At 45.9% G+C, this 20,672-nt stretch overlaps 1 protein-coding gene across 2 annotated transcripts in view; it reads right to left on the reverse strand.

Annotated features, from left to right (window-relative positions):
* The window catches only part of FBN3 (fibrillin 3), a 115,481-nt gene that overhangs the window by 93,453 nt on the left and 1,356 nt on the right, over nt 1-20,672 (reverse strand). Inside the window, exons 1-2 of one of the 2 annotated variants that reach the window (XM_087769132.1) lie at nt 19,144-19,269; nt 16,011-16,313 (exon numbers count right to left, since the gene is read on the reverse strand). In XM_087769132.1, the coding sequence (XP_087625258.1) occupies nt 16,011-16,180 (170 nt within the window). In that variant the 5' untranslated portion in view covers nt 16,181-16,313; nt 19,144-19,269. Of the gene's footprint in view, nt 1-16,010; nt 16,314-19,143; nt 19,270-20,672 lie in introns of those variants that run through there. The other variant, XM_087769133.1, reaches the window with a different exon arrangement.

Genomic DNA, 20,672 nt, shown 5'->3' on the forward strand with positions numbered 1-20,672 from the left:
GCTATGCAGTTTGGGATGTTTCTGAAACACAGGAGGTTCCACCTGAACATCAGGAAACACTTTTTCACTGCGCAGGTGAGTGGGCACTGGAACAGGTTGCCCAGAGAGGCTGTGGAGTCTCCATCCTCAGAGATATTCAAAAGCTGTCTGGACACGGACCTGGGTAACCAGCTCTGGGTGGCCCTGCTTGAGCAATGTGGTTGGAGCAGATGACCTCCAGAGGTCCCTTCCAACCTCAGCCGTGCTGTGATTCTGTAATTCTATGTTCACCGTAATTCATTTCAATGTGAAACACACCTCCACAACTGTCAGCATGTCACAGCTACCTGTAGAAATATCTCTAGCTATATGGCGCATGGGAGCAAATATATGGACTTGGCAAACTGGAGCAACAACAATATCTGATTTTTAAAACCTCCAGAAAGCATTGGTTGATTTGTTTTTTTCATTCTGAAAATGTGTTGATTAATCCCTGATCTTCAGCTAGATCAGCAAATTAATTTCATTTTCCAGGGAACAGTACCTTTTTATTTCTCTGTTATTCTGCCACCAGCAAGGAACACGCATAAGGCCAGTACTGTCTCAGCTTCCCTTCATTCCTTTAAAACAGCATCCCAACCATTGCCCGTGGCTGTGTAGAAACTGCTTTAACCACGGGTGTTTCTGCTTCCCTCCCATGTCATGAAGTGCTCACTGCAGAACTTGTCCTGCTTGGCCTTCCTCAAAACCCGAGGTCTCTGTTACAGTAGGTGTGCCATTAGTCTGTTTTCCTGAACTTGCCTTTCTTGCTGCCTGGAAATTTTACCTGAGCGGTGGGGGTTTTTTGAAGATTTTCTTCCTCTGGTTGCTGTTCTCAAGCTCCTGCGGCGAGCCAGGAGTGGGACGGCGGAGGGTGCTGGGATGGCTGCGCACCCTGGGCACAACGGCCAGTCTCGGTGGCACTCTGTAAGGCCCATCTACCAGATTCCAGTCTGGATTTTGGCAAGAACTTGCAGTGCTTTAGGGCAGCAGATTCCTTTTCTGGCTGGGAGAGGCTAGTGGATCCCAGAACACCTTAAATCAGTTACTCAGGCGTACACGAGTCTTCCACCTTCAGCGTGATTGCAGTAGGTGCACAGGAGATATGAGAAAGGTGAAGCACACATCCAACACGTGTGCAGAAAACACACAAACATGAAGCAGACACACAGCAGATATACAGAGGATGCACAGCAGATGTAACAAAAACACAGCGTATGTACAGCAGTGACACTGAAGACGTGCAGAACACATCCAGCAAACGCACAGCAGACACAAAACAGGGACACAGCAGAAGTGCAGCACATGTGCAGACATACACAGCAGATGTGCAGCAGACATGCAGCAGGCACGCAGCAGATGTGCAGCAGATACGCTGCAGGTGTACCTTTCCAAAGTGGAAGAAGTAGAATGCTTTCCCATGGAAAAAGGAACTGGGCAGTGTTTGCATTAATGACAAAAACACTGAGCTGGACTAAGAGCAAACTCTAAGGAACCTTCTAGTGAGCAATGATGTTCCCATGTAAAGGCAATCTCAGCTTCTACTCTTCGCGGTGACTAGGAGATCCCTGCATGGCACAGACCATGTTGAACAACTTTCTGTGCAATGAAGGGTGCTGCTCTGCTTCCCAGCTCTCATTTTCCCAGAGCACACAACGACCTGCGTAGAAGCTGTGGCAACTGTTTTTCTGTATGGGCTGCATTTGCCCAGTGCTATGTGGAGCCTCCTTCACCAGCCCAGCAAACACAGAGTCAAGGGCTCTGCTAAAATAATTTGGTGCTATGGTTGGAGGTGGAGAGTAAATCTGTATTTTAACTTCAAAAGCGCCTACATTTTCCAAAAGCCTGGGCATCTGTTGCTGCTTCTGTGCTCAGAAGTTAAAAGGAGACCTTGAATAGAATCATAGAATCGTTAAGGTTGGAAAAGACCTTTAAGATCATCGAGTCCAACCGCTAACCTATCACTGCCAAGCCCACCACTAAACCGTGTCCCTAAGCACCACATCTCCCCATCTTTTAAATCCCCCCAGGGATGGGGACTCAGCCCCTGCCCTGGGCAGCCTGGGCCAGGGCCTGACAGCCCTTTCGGGGAAGAAATTTTTCCTAATATCCAACCTAACCCTGCCCTGGCGCAGCTTGAGGCCGTTCCCTCTCGTCCCATCGCTTGTTACTGGGGAGAAGAGACCAACCCCCACCTCGCTACAACCTCCTTTCAGGCAGTTGTAGAGAGCAATAAGGTCTCCCCTCAGCCTCCTCTTCTCCAGACTAAACCACCCCAGCTCCCTCAGCCGCTCTTCACCAGACTTGTGCTCCAGACCCTTCCCCAACTTCGTTGCCCTTCTCCGGCCACGCTCCAGCCCCTCCACGTCCTTCTTGGAGTGAGGGGCCCAAAACTGAACTCAGTACTTGAGGTGCGGCCTCACCAGTGCCGAAATGCAGAGCTGTTTCTGCTGGTACGGATTAAGGTACCCTGCAGATGGGGGAACATCTTGGGTTGCAGTTCCTGGTTGCATTAGGTTGGATGAAACACAAAGCTAGTAGTACTGCCACTGATATTCAAGTGTAAATCTCCAGTTAGAAGTAGACATATGCCTGTGGTTGGCATAAGATAAGTTCACTCTGAGCAGATGGAGGTCCTGTAAAGCCTAAGCTTCAGCCCTCAGGTTCCCAGCATGCAGGATGGATGATCTTTTTTTGATATAGGATTCTCCATGCAATGTGTAGGCAGCCCAGACAACTCATAGCCAGGCACCAAATACTGCAATTTGACTTCTACATGAATCTGTTTGCTGGTCCCCCCTTTTCGACACATGGATGTGAACAGCTATGCAAGGAAGGTAGCCATTAACCTTAGTACACTAATGATCTTCACACCCTGGCCTCAGGCTACTTCAGCCTTGTTGAAGATTAAAGCATATTGTATAGGCATTTTATCAGGCAAAAGACTAAGATGTTTTTCGTGTCAAAATCAGTGAAGGAAGAGGTATCTGGCATCAGTCCCATAGACTAAGACAGAAGAAAGTGGAAGTTGAATGAAATTGATAATGAAGTGGGTATTTTTAACTATGGTGGCAAGTACCACCTCTTTCTAAAAGACAGTCAGCCAAGGATTTCACTGAGCTCTGTGCAGGGATCCTGGGAGAGGTCCTGGGCACACATTAAGCTAAACTACAAGATCACAATTGTTCCTCCAAAACTGAACCTTTATAAGCATATGCTAAAAATTAGCAGAGTTTCAAAACAAAACATGGGGAGAATCCATTTTGAATGGGTTGAAATTAATGGTGTCACAGAAATGACCTAGAGGGAGAATGAAATTAGATTCCAAAGCAATAACTCAATAAGGAGAATGCTGTTTTGTAAGAAAAAAAAAAACATCTTTAGCAAAGTTGTGACAAAATTGCTTTTTAAAATTAATACCAGTTATCTCGATCCTGGGAAATACAAGCTGGAAACCCATGTTCTCATCAGGAAGATGGTGAGGATAAAAGGCATGCCATTTAGTTTTTAAACAGAAAACTGCAACTATAGTTTGTGGTGAAGAGCTCCTAAGAATGGGATGGCCAAGGTTAGAGGAAAAAATCTTTTAAGTTCAATAAACTTGCCCACAACATTTTGATTGCTACTGATAATCCAAATCACAGACATTTCAGAACTATTAAGAAAACTCGTAACAATCAGTCCTAAATTAAAAATCAAGAGGGTTTTTTTTTTAACCCTACTCACTCTCAGCTTTGCCTTCTTGCTAGCCAGCAGTAGCAAGGGGGTCTTATCCAGACATGACGCAGCCCTGGAGAGACATAGTTGTACTGCTGAGATGGGGCTAATGCCCACGTGACTTTTCCTTTGGGCGTTAGAGCCATGGAGATAAGAGCTGACACATTTGTGCCAGTCCTTTCTAGCAATGCTTTCTGACAAAGGACCGCACTGCTGGTCCACCCCCATGGTTCAGCTGATGCAAAAATAGACCTGCCAATACGAGGCAGCTCTTCCCTTATCACCTTCTGTGCAGCCTAGGAAAAGGCTGAAAGAGCTCAGCTGCTAGAGAACTATTTTAATGAAAGTGAATATGGCCAAAAGAGCAATGCTAAGAAAGGACAGTGGGAAAAGCAATGCTGGCCATAGCATCTTCTTTGTCTGCTTTAAATAAACAATAGAATTACAGAGATAAGCTGGGACAAAGTAAGCATGAATTTCAATTGATGGCATGAAATGCTGCCTGCTGGCAGTGGCTCCATCTGAGAATTGGGAGATGCCAAGAAAAAACCACTGAAGCAGAGCAGAGCTGTGGCCATGTGATGTGAAAATGCATGGCTGTTAGCAAGAGAAGCCTTTCTCCCAAATCCACAACGGAGTCGGAGGCATGAGCAAGGACTGGGAGACAGTCCATACCACAAGACTGCCCACAGGCTTGGGGTGCCAGCCCGCCTGTGGGGACAGAACACAAGTGGCATCTGGCTGTTGCCGCAGCAGCCTGTTCCTGTGAGAAGCCTGGGAAAGACAGCCTAGAGCACTGAGTTGTTGCCTATTAGCTGAGCAAGCAGCTGAAGAGGACTCTGTCCTGCCAGTTATTGTCAGATGCCTAGTGTGACCCCAGCAGAATTGTACTCATTGTTAAAGGTAGGAGAGGGCAGACAGCACAGCGTGTGAAGTCCAGGCTGAGAATGCTTTGCAGACTCAGATGCTAGCCAAAAACTAAGTCAAGTCACCCTGAGCTTCCACAGAGCTACGTCCTCAATACACGCGCATGCACGCAGGTCTTTGTCCACTCCTTCGGCCATGGGCAAAAGAATACCCAGCTAGAATGAACTCTCCAAACCTTCTTCAGAAAGCTCTGCAACAGTCACTAAAGGGCTGATTTGTGTAATAACTGCAATGTCCTGCAAGGAGCATTTCTCCTGCCGTCCAGCAGGACCCACAGCTAATGAACCCTTGGCTACATGTAGTGTGTGCTTTCCAGACAGCAGGAACAGCAGCCCAGGATTTGTCTCCCCTGTCATAAGTAATCAGTGTACCTCAGTTGTCACTGGCCTTCAGAAGCGGTATTTCCATTCCTTAAATTAGAGGAAGACAGGAGTGAATGAAAATTGGTGTCTTGCCAGGGCTGGTGTAATCCTCAGAGATGCTCGGTCTGCACAGGGATTGCTCCCTGGCTGCTCACATGTTCTCCTTCTCGCTGGCCTCATCTGGGGGGGTTCAACATATTAATTCAGGAAGAATTCACTATAGTTCATTACTTTGGGCCAAATTCCTGCTCTTCTCACCAAGTGCAGACCTTTGTCCAGTGACTGAGACTCCCTGAGCTGCAGCTAGTCTGCTCTGGTGCACGCTCAGTGGTCCAGCAAATGCTTCTCCCAGGTCATCACTTTCTTTGTGTCTGCCTGGAAAAGTTTGGGCTGGGTATCTGCTGCCTGAGCACGGGGGCCCTTTTCCTTATTTATCACAGTCATTCTTTATTTCCCTCCTTGATACAACCTAAAGCTTCTTCCTGCTGGGTGAAAACAGGTCCTCAGTGCTGTGACTGTCTCCTGAACGCTACTTTCCAAGATATTCCCTGTTGAATGGGAAAAGGAGTCTGAGCTAAGAGAGTCGGTCCAGGATCTGCTGCACTGAGCAATGGTTCTCTGGACCGGTTTGAGTCTCCAGTGAGGGCAGAGATTCCAACACTTTACATCGCTTGCAGGTCATCTCTGCTCTCTTTAGGATGATGAGAACAAGTCAAGTTACAGAGTAGGTGCTCTCAGAAATTCATACTGCTTCGGTCTTTTGTAAACTAAGACTTTGTTAATAAAAGTATGGCTTGTACTTTTACCAGGTCCCAGATGTAAGTCAGGCAAGCGACCAAGCACGAATTCCTTTTTCTCTAAGTGTTTCAAACAAAACACTCAGTAAAAACCACCCTCCTGCCCTGCCAAAGTACAACTGTGCAGGCTAGTAGTAGGGCTGGAGCCCAGTGTTTTATAAAAGGGTGAGCAGCAACTTTCCCACCAGCACATGGGATCAACACCTGGTGATTTCAGGATGAGAAGCACCACAACTTAACTATCCAGCCACAAACCTAATGGTCAAGAGATAAGAGACTTCATCCATTCTACTGGTCCTCAAAATAGGTGGAATAGATTAATCACAGGAGAAATCCACAACAGCAGCAAACCACATCCTGGGATAGATCAGAAACACGGCCAGCAGGTCCAGGGGAGCGATTTCCCCCTCTTCAGAGCTTGAGCACAATCTCCTAATTTTAGGATTCTATTAACCTTACCCAATCTCAATTTTTCTTCTGTTCTTCTCTCTTTGTATTCTCTGGGTGTCTTGAGAGACATGAAAATCTCTCTTGTGCTCTGCACACACACAACCAGTTTGGGGAGCAGCAATTCTGACAACTCCCAGGGGATGAATGGAAACCCCTTGGCATGCTTACAGTCGCTACCTTCCCTGTCCCTTATTTTCAGGTTTTTTTCTGTCTTCAAGTTTCAGCTTAGAAATATTTATGGGGAAATCAAATCATCCAGCAACAGATTTGGCCAATTCTCAGTGCACTTCTGCTTGTTCAGCTTTAGGAATGGCCATCAGCCCAAATACCGCTCTAGATTTCCCCAAACCATTCAGAGTTACCCTTTGCTATAAATTCACCAATTCAGCGACAATCTAGCTAATTCCAGGCTAGTGAAGATTTCTGATTTGATACTGTGAAAATGAGAGCTGCCTGCTACACACAGAAGAGCTATTTTAGGGATAAGACACGGAAGTTTTCTTTTACATTATTTTCCCTCATGCAGCTTCTTCTCTTATAACGAAATTCATGCCTGTGCAAAGAATCAAGTAAGATGAATTTGAATCACTATCACCACCACATTCTCTAGTCTTATATGACTTCAGCATGTGGCTTTTCCAGGGACGATGATCCTACCTCTCCATCCAAGCTGGAAACTTTTCCTGTAATTCAAGATTCCTTTTGGTTTTGATCTTAGCCTGATTCTTTGCTGGGCCCCAGGGATCATCTCTCACAATAACCGGGGAGAACCATTGCAGGCATCAGCCACCCTTGGCCTCAGTGGAGATCACCAAAGGGGACAATAATTACTGCCAAATGTGATAGTGGTTTTTGGTCTTGCATCTCCCCACCCAGAGGGATTTGGGATTGTGTCATGGCATGAGAACAGATTTGAAACAATGCTGACTTTTGGATCCTTGGCCTAAAGGGGAGCACATTTGCATCCTCCTAGTTCTTGACTCACCAGATCCCTCAAATGTACTGCAAGTATTTATTTCAGTGATTTATCAGCTTTATGAGTCTATGTTCACTGCATACTTCCCCAGGCCTATATGTGCTCATGCAATGGATACAGTTCGATAAGTAATTTGCAAATGAGAAAGCAGAGCAACACCAGCGGAGAAGCCAGCTGTTCCTACCCAGGCAACCCCCCGTTTAGCATAAGGATATTGACTCAGTCCTGCAAAGGAGATGCTTAATTCCTCCCACCTGAACCATCATCCTCTTGTTCTGCAAAGCAGCCCAGCATCTGTTTAGCTTTTAGGAAGGAGTTCAAGTCCCAGTGATCTCTATTTTTGGTTCTAAGAATTCAGTTTTAAAGGTGCAGAGATGCTAACTTTCTGTTACCACCAGCAGAAGTCACACACCTTAAAACTGCTAACAGCTATTTTGCTGGGTAATATTGCAAATGCAAAAGTATTCAGAATTCAGCATGTCCTTAAGTTGTTTGTCAAGCTGAGCTATGGATCGCTTTCCTAAGGCTCTCAGCAATACCTGTAATACTTGACTCAGTAATGCATCTGTGGCAACAGAAACATTTTTCTCTGATCTCACCAAAGCCTGGGACTTACGGTGTCTCTCACATTCCTGCTGGAGATGCTTTACTTTCCCTAGCCCCTGGAGCACCCCTACCTCCCATCTGCAGGGATAAAGGTGGTGTGAACTGGTGCACAGCTCCCTCCTGAGCAAACCCTGGTAGCATTACTGAGCACCTCTCTCATCTGTGCTGGCCTCTCTGTCTGAGCCCAGACTGAGTAGCTGGGACTCAGAAGACCTTGACATAAGATGCTCAAAGCAAGCAGAGCCTTTCAAGCACCTGAATTCAGCTGTTGATCCCCCACTGCGGCTCTCCTTAAGAAAACGGGGAGGTCTGGGAAGAGGTGGAAGAGTGCACCACCAACTGCTCCTCCTCCCAGAACCAAGGAGGAGCTCTGGACAAGAAAGATTGATTTAAGTGAACAGAGACTAAGTTTTCTTGGTTATTTTAGTTAACAGAAAGGAAGCCTCAATTTAAGTAGCTATTTTAATCTCTGGGTTTCTGTTTATTTTTTTCCTAGAGAATGGATGATATGAAACTAAAGAGAGCTTTGACATCTAATTTAGCACTTTCTTTAATTAACCAGGAAAATGCATGATACCAAAATATATGCCTTTTAACTGAGCAATTATGTAGTTTCAAACAAAGTTACTCAGGTGTTTACTCTTTTCATTTTTATATTATTAGAAAACAGGGAGAAATTAACATATTTTTTCCAGATGGTTATTACATTTCTACCTCTAATACATATTAAATTGTCTTTGGATTGAAATGGAAACAGCATTATATGGGCCTTTTTAGTGTTTGATGGTACTTCTCCTGTCTCTGTGCCCACGGCTGAATTTCCTACCATAATTCAGAGCAAAGAGCAGCTTTGGGTGCCTTGGGGTCAGGCCATCTCAAATACAGAGATGCAGTCTTGAAAGATTACAGATCTCTGTATCTCAGCCCCGTTTCCTTCTCCCGCCGAGATGCAGCTATCAGTAAGGTCCTCAGTAAGGTGGTTGAGCAAGAGACTACAACGGAGGGAGGTCCCATCAGGGACCTCTGGATCCCCAGTACAAACTGCAGCTCTGACTCAAAAATCCTCCCTGCACTCAAGCAGAGGTCTCCCAGGACCCCTTCCACACATGGACCCCAGACACACATACGTAGACAGAAAGCCAAGCAGAGAAGGTTGCCTGGCTGCCACCAAGGTGACTAGCTCACACCAAAATAAATCTCTATGCTTACAACAAAGTACTGCCCAAGTTTAGGTGATCCAAGCCATGCAAAGCTGACTCCAGGGTAGACACCTGAATTTTAGCTAAAAAATTATGAAAAAAAAAAAACCAAAGAGAGAGGTGGAAATAATTTTTAAAAGATGCATGATAGGAATGAAGCAAAATGCAAGGAAAGACTTACAAAGACTATAGGTTTTGGATTCCATCTACTGAGGTTAATGCCAAGTTCAAGCCCAATAATGTTTGCAATATATATATTTTTTTTTTTTAACCAAAGGCAGTCTATAAAGTCTTTTGTTATACACCTTTTCTTTGTCAATAATACCATTTTTCCACCTTTATTTAGATCTTCACACATTTTGTATGAGTGACGGTAGGGAAAATCTTCCCTTATTCGTGCATAATCCTATAGATCAGCAAGGAACCACAGAGAAGACTTTCCTTTGAAAAAGACTAAAAATGCAACTGATTTCCAAGAACAGCTTAACACTTTCATTTGGAAAGCAGCATTACCAACTCTTCCATCTTTTTTTTTTTTTTCCCCTTAAATTCTGAAATAAATCAAAACTTCAAATCCAGTTCTTAAAACTTCCAAACAAAACCCGTATAACCTATTCACTTCTACGCCAGATAATCTTTTGCCATGCCAATACTTGCCTTCATGTTCCCAGCCAATAACAAGAGAAACCAGCCTGGGTCAGAAGTCCAAGATCAACCATTTCACGATATAAATCAAGACATAAGGAAAATTTAGGAACAAGAGTCTTAAGTCAGAAGTTTCCAGCTACCGCCTTAATTTTGTTCCTTCTGTTGTTTGTAATATTTAATCTCTGGCTTTATGAATAAATATCATGTGTGGAGTATGTGGACCTGGAAGCAGCCAAGATGTGCTCGAGAGGTGACTGGATCACAGCGACAGAAGCTCCAGTTGCACCTTTACTGAGATGATGCATGCTCAGTCTAAACTGGACTTTAGCAAGCCTTGGAGCACAGAGACTCACATCCCACCCAGGGCAGGAATGTGGTGGGAGAAGGCAAGAAAGCTTTCCTAGAGTTTGACCATGTTCTTCCTCATCATTTCCAAGTAGAGATGCCCCAAAGCTACCTCCTTGAAGACGGAGAGTCCTCTATCCATCCATGAACATGGATTTCACCATCTTGTAACGAAACCAGTATTTAGAATAGAATATTTCAGTTGGAAGGGACCTACAACAATCATCTAGTCCAACGGCAATGGCACATGGGCAACCACAAGCAGCACAGTCCATTTCAGACAGCAATTTTTAATAAGTACTGGAGTCCTGTTACTCTTCGGCTACACATGTGTATAGTTTCAGTTGTGTAGTTAGCGACATACCCGAAAAATTTGCTTTTTTAAGTATTTAAATCACCATAGTTACAGGGCCTTTTTCACAAACTACCCACACAATCAGTAGGACAGATTCTGGTTGCCCAAACTACAGGATTAAGTTAAGAAATGGGACATTTTAGCTTCCACTCTCTCTTAGTAGCACCTTAGTTCTTACTCAAAACAGGATTTCATTATCAAGGGAGTTTTCTACAACTTCAAGGTCAAGAAATCAATTTTTTTATAAGGAATAAAAGCTGAGCTTCTGCATTTAAAGGACTCCACTCTGGAACTTTGAGGAAATCAATACCTCTCACTAGATTTACAGTAGCAGCAGAGATGGTAACACTGCAGAAAAGATTTCCTGACTCCCACTTAGGGCTTATTCCTTCCAACGAAGTCAACTAAAACGTTATGCTTGAACTTGGCAGAGGCAGAATCAGGGCCTGAATTCATGAAACATCTGACAGTGCTGGTTGTGTTCTGGGCATCAGCTCATTTTAAAGGCACATGCTTCCGATAAACCTAAAGCGAGAGTGAAGAAAATTACAATTGCTGCTGGTCCTTTGTAAATCCTGTACGAAGATGCTGGTGGAACTGCAATGTCGGGGCTGGAGTTGGATTAAATGCTGATGGAAATCAGCTGCTCTCTGTGCACATCCCAGGGTGAACTGCGAAAGAGGTGAAGCTTGTCTTTGCTATGTCCAATCTCCCCTTGACATTAAAAGTCATCCCAGTGTCAGCTCCAGTTTAAACTGGTGCCATGTGGCCCAGAATCACAGCCCATGGCTTCCTCTCTCCACTGCATCTGAGCTTCCAAGCTTAGGGTGGTGGATGGAGAGTTCATCCACATTCCAGCAACTCCTCCGCTGCTGGTGCTTTGCAGCTGCAACATGCCTTTCCTCTCCATTCCCGAGTGACAAGCTGGAAACTAAGAAGGTGTCAAAAAAAAAAATCTACAGGAGAGCAGCTTGGAAACTCCTCATATTCCCATTCCCCACAATTAATTTAGACACCTCTCTGTCTTTTTGTATAAGTCAGAGCAAGGGAAGAAGTATGACAAATGCCGCCCCAAACATCCCCTCTGCATCCATCTTCTCAATTGCAGTGGCCATTTCATAATTAATAGGCTTGACATAATTAGTTGTATTTAAAGTCAGGCTATAGCTGAGCCTTTATTCTTACTTGAAAAAACAGGCAGCCATGAACTTACAGGAAACCATACTGCCAGCAAACAGCTCAGCTGGCTGCAGACTAATCATCTTTTCTTTCCCCTTTGTTAAACACATTCTTGCTCTTGGAAACTGTTCAATAGTTCATTAAACTAATAATCCCATTCAAATCCTGCCTCATAAATGGATTTGTCAGTGCTGTTCCTTTCAGGAGATGGTCATTTTAAATTGTCTCTACTTTAATGAGTTTAAGGACAGATTAAATCATGGCTTTGGCTGTGATTTATTGCTCCACATTATTAATTGTTATTTGTAAAAGCACTGGTGAATAACAGGCTTGTTTATTTTGCATTTATTTCATGCTTTGCATTTATTTCATACTTTTCCCTTTATTAAAGGAGACTGGCATGGGAACAGAGCTCCAAAGAAATATATTTCCAGCAGAAACATATATAACCTTTCCTCCTGCATGGCTGAAGCCTCTTTTCCCAACAAGACATCTACAACTGTCCTCATGCACAGCCAGCTCACTCCAGACATCAGCAAGGAGACCTTGTGTGGGTCACGCTGGAGTTACTAGAGAGCAGTTTCTCACTACGAGCTCTATAATATTAAATGATTCTGTGTGTTTCTATTAGTACTAGTGGACCAAGACTTCACGCAAAGTAACTTGCTACCAAAAGAGCAGATATCCTCTGCTACTTGGGCTTACTCAAGACTTTCCTGGGAAACCCACAGGAAGTTATTTGTGCTATGTGTAGGAGTAGAAGATATTTAAGAGAAAATGAAGGAAGAAGCACCGAATATGTTTGGGTATTTGATTCTTCCAGAAGTTGGTAAGAATTTCCCTATAAAGACATCTGGATCACGCTTCTCTGCAGTTCTGGTGGGATTCTATTTTCTTGTCCAAATTGATATAACACAATTTAGAGATGGAGGGAATCCGTGGTTCCACTCACCCAGGAGAAAAGGAGGCACATATACAGGAATAAATGGTAGAGCAAAAGCCCGATCTAGCTTGTCAAGATAGGGGGGCTGTACTTTAAGTCCTTTAATGTATCTGTCTGTCATATTCCACTTTGGGAGCAAAAGTATTTCTGCCATGGACAACGTGATCTGCAAATGGCATGTTAATGTTGTAAAAGGCTTTGAGATCTGGCAGGATAGACGGTCTCATGCATAGTGTATGAAAGGAAAACACTTACTAACTTGTGTTGGGAAAACAAGTTATTTCAAGGAACAAATAAGACAGGGCTACAGGCAGTCCAGAAGCCCTGAGCAGAAGGTTTCCACAAAGGAGAAGAGGAAGAAGTTAGGACTCTGCACTGCATCATCATTAGATCTAACCAGTGAAGCCTCAAAATCTGTTTGTCCGCTTCCTTCCATTCAGAAGGACATACACACTCTTGAACATTCTCACAGAAATCAGTGTTCAGGACGGTGGCTGGGGGTGGTGGCCCAGGGCTCACCAGGGAAGCTGCCAGTTCAGGCCCATGTGATGCAGCTAAGCTTTGCTGTATTTCAATTCCAGTTCTATTTAAATTCCTTTCATGCAAGCCTCAGAAGCAAAGAAAGTCTCAGAACCAAAGATATTTCAGATGAAAGTTGAAGAAATTGGTGTATCTCTCTGAAAAAGAAAGTTGTGGGTCTTGGAAAGACAATGCCAAAACAAATATTTGAAATGGTATCATAAACTATTAAAATAGACACCACAGATAAATGTGTTCAGAGGTTCAGATGTGTGTTTAGAGGTGTGGCATTATAGAATAGATGATTCTACAAATTGCAATAGTCAGGATAAGCCACCTGCATGCCCACGTTGTAAAATAACACCAAATTCAAAAAGACATCCCTACCTTCCTTTACATTTAAAGTTGCACCAAGAAAACTCACTGTTCATTCGTTTCTTTTGCTACTGCAGTGCTAGTTTGTGAGTAAACCAAACCTTAAATTATGACTTATCTGATTTTCCCAAAGAAGTGTATCAAACGGTTAAATTTCACAGCAGCAAAGAATCCTGACACCTTAAGGCAGCAAAATCCAGGTCAGAGATGATGTTGATCCACAACTGCAACTCTCCAGAAGTGTTTCAAGGCAGAGCACAGAGGATGAGGGACTAGCGCTGTTTGGGGAATCTACAACAAAAATTACTGGGTCTGTGGCTCTGCAGGAGATGGCTTTCACTGGCTGCCAGACCCATCTGCAGCATCGCAGCTGGTGACATCTGTAGCTGCTTTCTAAGCCCAGCAGAACATTATTTAAAACATCACTCTTCAATAGATTTCTCATCTCAAGTGGTTTTTACCTGCTTGTAAAACAGAGATTTTAAAGACAGAGATTGCTGAAGGGCTGGAAATCCCGAAGGAGAGATTTGGACACAAAACCTAGGAGACCATCAGGGTCACTTGACACAGAGCATGGGAAGCGCCTGGGGCAGCAGCTCCAGCCACTCTGAATTTTGCCAGCTTCCCCTGTGTTGCCCACCAAGATTCCCCCCCCTTGAAACAAGACTGTTGTCTCCCAAGGGCCAAGAAACAATGATTCTTCAGTTGTCTTAAATTATAGTTGCACAGACTTCCTTAAACAGACCTCGCACTTATCCCAGTGGGGTTTTTTCTTTTTCTACAGCAATTGCTTCAGAGGGCATGAGGAAAGCAGAAGAGAAAATGAAAGAGGTAGCAGTGTGGTCCTCAGCTCCCTGCAGGGGACTGGGAGCCAGACACTTCAGGCCTGATTCTGATCCTGCCTCGAACTTACTGTGTGGCCTTTAGGAACTTACACAACTGATAATTTGGTATTACTTTAATGTTGCTCCATGTCTGAGGCTTTAAAGTAGAGAAGGGTTTTCAGAAGTAATTTCTAACTTGGGAATCTGGGCTTCATTTTTAAAATGCACTTGGGATTTGGACCAAAAGTCAAAAGGATTTAAGCTGTTAATCATTTTTGAAAACAGGATCTGGTCACCTAAAATCACTGAGTGCTGTAAGACCACTGGACACCAGTGACCTTCTCTCAGGTCCCGGGGGAATGGAAATACTCGTTGTTTCCTTGCTCTGCCCTTCCTTTCTCTTCACAGGGCTACATGAGACAGGATTATCCATGCACATGTCAACTCCTTCCAATCCTTTCTATCCCCATTATGAGCATAGTAATCAATCACATACAGCCCTGGGCAGCCAGGCTGAACAAGAGTCTCTGGATCTGGTAGACTGTCATCCCATCCTTTTCAAGAAATGACCTTCATCCCCGTTAGTCATAAAGATTTGGGATGTTTTATCTGAGGGATGATGGACTCAAAGAGAGGAGCACGGCAGAAGTACTTATGGATCATACTGGAGGAGACACAGGGTGTCCCTACCCCGTGAGCGAGCTAATGGCTGCCTTTGGTAGCTAGTTTTGAGAAGACCAAACCCCCAGGACAGTTGCTTTCCATCTTTTCCAAATCCACCGTAGCAGGAGGGAGTGGCCATGCACATTTGAATTCCAAGAGCAGATGCCGCCAGCCCCACGGCCCTGCCCCTGGCAGCTCGACGGCCAGGCTCTGTGTTCCAGCTCCAGCCCAAACACAGCACATTTGACTGTCTGGGCTGAAAGCACGGCACTCCATCCCATTCAAGAAGCATTCCCCAGCAAGTGCCGGAGGACTCTGGCACAGCCCAGGCTTCGCGCGTGTATCACGTTCTGCTCTGATTCTGCCCACTGACACAGGAACACTTTCCAAGAACTACAGCCAGGCAGACTTAAAATAACCCAGAATCAATGCTGGGGCCAGGAACCATCTTGAGAGCATGCAAATACAGCTGAGCTCCAGCACAAGCTTCAGGATTTTCTAGCTGAGCCCTGTCTCCCTCCTCAGGTGGAAAACGCTCACAGGTCCAGCTCTCACACTGATTTGTCTATAGATGAGACCACAAGCCACAGCTATGCTGCACAACAAGGGACTTAGCGTGACGCCTTCCCATTAGCAACAATCATCATGTAAAAGCAGCCATCAGAGGCAATAACCTCTCAATACAGCCCAGAGCATTGACAGGTAGCAGAGAGCCAAAGACAACTCTAGGGTCAAGACCTGAGTTGACAGCATCCCCGCTAGCGATGGTGGAAAGCCCAGCCACAGCCATCCCTCCAGGTAAATGCCCAGCATCCCTCCCACAAACAGGTAGGGTGTGGATGGCTCTTCACAGCCCTGGCAGGTGAGCCCTAAGGTGCTGCGATCCACTGAACAAAGCAGCAGAGCTAGGTGCACAGCTCTCTGCTCGCATGGAGTCTGCTTGGTTGTCCCCTGTGGCAGGAGCTTTCCTCCTACCGTAGGTCTGCAGAGCAGATTCTTTCCTGAGCTCAAGGAAAGGACAGAAAAGGCAATTCCGTACACGTCTTTATGTGCTACGGTAATAAACCAAGTTCTGCTTTGTAAAATAGAAAAGAACATTAAACGTACCCTCGTAAAGTGTCTTGGCCTCTTCTTCTCACTCTGTTTGCTGGCTGTCTTTCCTCGTAGCCTGCAAATCTGTCTGTCTGCAAGTCCCCTTCATATTGACCCTGGGCTTGTTCCACGTACATAACTGCTGTACATCCCAGCATGAACCTGGCCAGCCATAATACCCCCATGATGGCACGGATTCCTCAATTCCCCCGGCTGCCCCGAAAGCTTCTTCCAGCTGGAGGGTCCCTGCTGCCTTGGTGGAGAATGGTTTTTGGCAGCAGCCCCTAAGTGCCAAGGTGCCGTCCTGCTGTTCCCTTTCTAGAAGCAAAGACAGAGGAAAGAGAAAGAAAGAGACACAAGTGTTCTTAAGGGCTTTCACATTTTTAAAATGATTGATCATCCCAGGCAGCCCCTTCCCAGAGTTAATAAAGTGGGGTCATACAGTCACACTGAGTTTGGCTCCTTGTACATGCAGCCAACATGTTCACACTGTCATTCCCTACCACAGCATTGCCAAACCGTTCTTTCCCAAGAGCTGGAAACCAAGAGAAGATCTGCAAGAGTGATGGTTCTGCCCTTGCATTTATTTTCCTGCCTTCCTGATAGAGAAACGAAGACTGACAAAAGCACATCTGTCCCGGGTCTGCCCATGGTGGTGGGTTACAATACCCTCAGCATAGCACCTTGGTTCAGAGGAGCAACAGGAGATGCAGGGCTATGAAGCAAGAGACCACCAGAACTTCAAGAAAGAGCAGATCTTATTTATGGACCATCTTCCCAGGTCCCACAGCTCTATCTTACTGCATCGTACTCCAGACAGGCCATGGCACAGAGATCAGTTGCTGGAAAACAACCTCCCAGATACGTGATAATTTTAGTTGGCCGAGGGGAGCGGTCTGTTGGCAAACCCATCAGAGGGACATGGACACCAGTGCTGCGGTAGGCAAAAGGGTCATCGTGGGCTGGAGTGAGATGGAAGACTGTGGGCTGGGGCTAAAGCATGAAGACATGGTGCATTTAGCTAAGCCTGGCTTCCATGGAGGGTGAAGGGACAAAGGAGAAGGTGGAGGGCTGGGCATGCTGGAGGGGTGTAGAAGGAGAGCCGGTGAGCTGGGACAGGCAGCCAAGCACAAGAGGCCATGGGGAGGGGGATGATGTGGGGTCCAAAGCCTCTGTGGAGGAGGGGATTGGGCCAATGGAGGCAGCAACGAGACCCCTCAAACCTCTGGTTGTGGACACACCTTGGGGCAAGCACAGCATGGCCAGCTCTCCGGGGCTGGGGCTGGCAACTGAGCCTGTGAGATGGCCACAGCTGGGCAGGGGCCAGATCCAGGGTTTGGCCCTGAATCACACCCGGGCAGGTTCTCAGCCCCCAGAGACTTTCTGCCCTGAGCAAGCCCATCCTGATGAACAAGGCCCCTTCCTGGGAAAAAAAGGCACGAGCCCTGCTTGTCCCAGGGGTAGGTGACATGGCGGAGGGGTCCCGTGGGCCCTGCCTGGGGCCAGCACGAGCAGAGGGAAGCTGGGGGTCAGCCCATGCCATGGGGCGCTGAGGGGAGAAGGACCCCACAGCGGTCTCTGGAGCAGCTTTACTTTAGTCCTTACGGCCGTCCTGGGTCTGAGAGGCTGCAGGCACTGGGGGGCAAAGGAAAACAGCCCTGGGCGAGGGGGACGGACCCCAGCACAACACAGACCCCCGGGAGTCGTGGTGCCACGCAGTGCCTGCCGTGATGAAGCAGACGGCCTCAGCCTGAGGGTGCTAATATGGGGTGCCAGGAGCAGGCAGGGCTGTGAGGCCGGGCTCAGGGCGGGAGACCACGGAGGCGATGAGAAAGCCCGATGAAAAGGCTCTGTAAAACAGATCGCAGAGGAACGTACTCCACAGACTGTACCCCCTTCTCCTGCTCCCTCTTCTTCCTCCCCCAAAACCCCACTTTGCACCCCCAGTCCCCAAATCTCCCAGCCCTGCCTCTGAAAGCAGGGCTGGGGAGCCCTTCCTTCCTCCTCCTGACCGGCGGAGGGTCAGAAAGCATCTCTCACCTCGAGACCCCCAAAAGTTTGTTCCTTCAGGGAGGAATCCTCACGGGTCTCCCCTCTCCACCCCAGAGTGGAAATAATCTGCCGCTTCTGCGAGAGGCACGGGCTGCGAGTCCGCTCCCGCGGGCAGGCACAGGGCCCCCGAGCCTCCCCTAACTGTCCCCCTTGCTTTCCCACAGCAGCACTTTCCCGTTCCAGCCCAGCCCCAAAGCAGGCAAAAAATCAACCCAGACAAGGCAGAAAATGTGTCTGAACCAAAAAAAAAAAAAAGAAAAAGAATTTAAAAAAAAAAAACCAAACCACTGCTCCCTGTGTCCCAGCTGGGAATCTCTCAGCTCTTGAGGGCATGCATTTTTCAGGCTCTAATATTTCAAATGCAGTGAATGAGAAAGACAGAGTGGGAAGGAAAAAGGCAGGGCTGGGAGCAGAGGCAGAGACAAAGAAACTGCCCTTCCTGCAGCCTAAGAGCTCTGCTACTTCGCTACACACGCCTGTCTGCTGAAGGCTGGGATATGATTATCTTCAGCGAGACAAAAGGGAGAGGGTTTCCTCTGCTCCCAGAGCTCCCGAGGTAGAGCACAGATGGAAAAAGAAGTCATAAAAAGCAGAAAGTTTTGCACTTCGGGAGATTTCCAGCCTTCATGCAGAAATTTAAACTGAAGAAAGTCCAGATGCATCCATTTCCTCACGGAGAAATTAGAAGCGTGACAAATGATCGATACACAGGCACGTACTCTGAGAGCGTTCACACAAGTCTTACTAAGAGAGTATGGAAAAGTCATTTAAACCATCAAAAGAGAGTTAAAAAAAAGGCTCAAAAATTTTTTTCATCTCTGAGAAATTCCATCAAACACCACTTGTAAGAAATACACTGACAAAGCAAAGAGAATCAATCACTAAATCAGATTTTAAACTGATTTGCAAGTTTGGAGGGTATCAGGAAAGATGTTTCAAAACCATGCCTTTGAGTGTGCAAATTAAATCAATCAATTAAAAAATGTGCAAAACACAATAAAATACAATTAGGCAGACAAACAATTAGGCAGATAAAGAGAAAGAAATCAGCTCTTAGCTATGCAGCTCTGGATTTAGTCTGAAACTGTTTAAATACCTTTACGTCCTGGAACTGGTGATGTGCCCAGAGCTCCTTTGTTTAGTGGAGATCTGGGCAGAAAAGAAGGGAATAAAACCCTCACTCTTGAAGGAGAGAAGAAAAGGTACAGCCTCATCCAAATTGGACAGGGGGAGGGCCTTGCGGCGGAGAAAGGGGTGCAGGAGGAGTGGGAGTAGCGAGAGGACAACCCTACCGCATTCTTCAGCCAAAAGTTTTTAACTTCAAGGAGGGGCTGGGGGAGAGGTTGGGTTTAGCAAGAGACGTCTGAATGCAGACATGATTATCACCTAGCCATTCCTTCTGAGCCGAGGACTCGTTTGGTTCAGTTAATTAGGGAATGCTTTCAGTTCAGCTGGATGCAGTGACTGCTTGTCCCAAATTTAGGTTGGAGCTGCAGGAGGCAGGAGGGCATTAGTAACAGTGACTTCACATCAAAAGAGTTGGTGAAAAATAATTCGTTTTCAATTTGGGACTTATTCTTCATTTCTTTTTTTTTTTTGAAAGATGATGGTGTGTTAACAGTAGCAAAAAAAAAATTCAAGTAAAAGGCACTTTTCTTTTTGATCATTTTCCTGTACTTAATACAACTAACGTGAAACCATTAAGGAAAGACAGATGGCTTGAAGGATAGGTGATCCAGTCCAGGACCTTCACACTCAAAAGTTACCTCAGCTCCAGAAAAATCTTTGAAGTTACAAGTATTTTCTCAAAATAAATAAATACATATTTTTTTAAAAGTGTTGGTTGTATTATGTCTTTCTTCTAAGGAAGAATTTTGTCTGAATGTCAGCTCTGAGTCTAATTCCACTCTTTTGCTCCATGCAAAAAAATCTTTCCTCTGCCTCTTGCTTTAGGAACCATTACTGATGGCTTTTCTTTAAATAATATATAATAAAATGCACATGGCCCTCCTCCTCTCTGAGCTCCCTCTGCTCTGTGCCACTGCACACCCACAACTCTTCCAGGAGGTGGAAGTCCCCCAGCGCGGACGGATGGACAGCGTGCCAGCAGCCTCCCCGGAAAGCCCAAATCAAGCTGCTTTTCAGGTCAAAGAGCTTCAGAGAAGTTTCTGCACCAAACGGAACCCAAACGGCTGTGCACGACGCACCCGGTGAGGTGAACGCCTCCTTATTATCCCACCATCTGGCTTCGAGCTCAGTTACCTCTTTACACCCAGCGGATGAGGGTTCAAATGCAGCTATCGGATCAGTTCACAGAGGTGCAGAAATTCCAGGGCAAGCCCCAAGCTGACAGGGAGACTGTCATCTCTTCTCCTCCTGCCTCTCTTTGAAATGTCTTCGCTGCCTTCTTTGTTCTTTTCACTCTTCCTAATCAACCCCCTACCAGCTTTATACAAGTCAGAATGATGCTCAGCCTAATTAACAGCAAACTTGTGGAGACTAACAGGGAAAAGGCAGAGCTCATTTTCACAGGCAGCCAATAATGGAGCATTGCAAGGAATGCAGCTCTGTCAACACGTCTGCAGAGCTCTGCAGAGCTCAACGAGATACAAAAACTATTTCCTG

The sequence above is a fragment of the Nipponia nippon genome, unplaced genomic scaffold (genome assembly GCF_047370975.1).
Source record: "Nipponia nippon isolate SJK-2023a ecotype South Korea unplaced genomic scaffold, ASM4737097v1 scaffold_31, whole genome shotgun sequence".
Lineage (NCBI taxonomy): Eukaryota > Metazoa > Chordata > Aves > Pelecaniformes > Threskiornithidae > Nipponia > Nipponia nippon.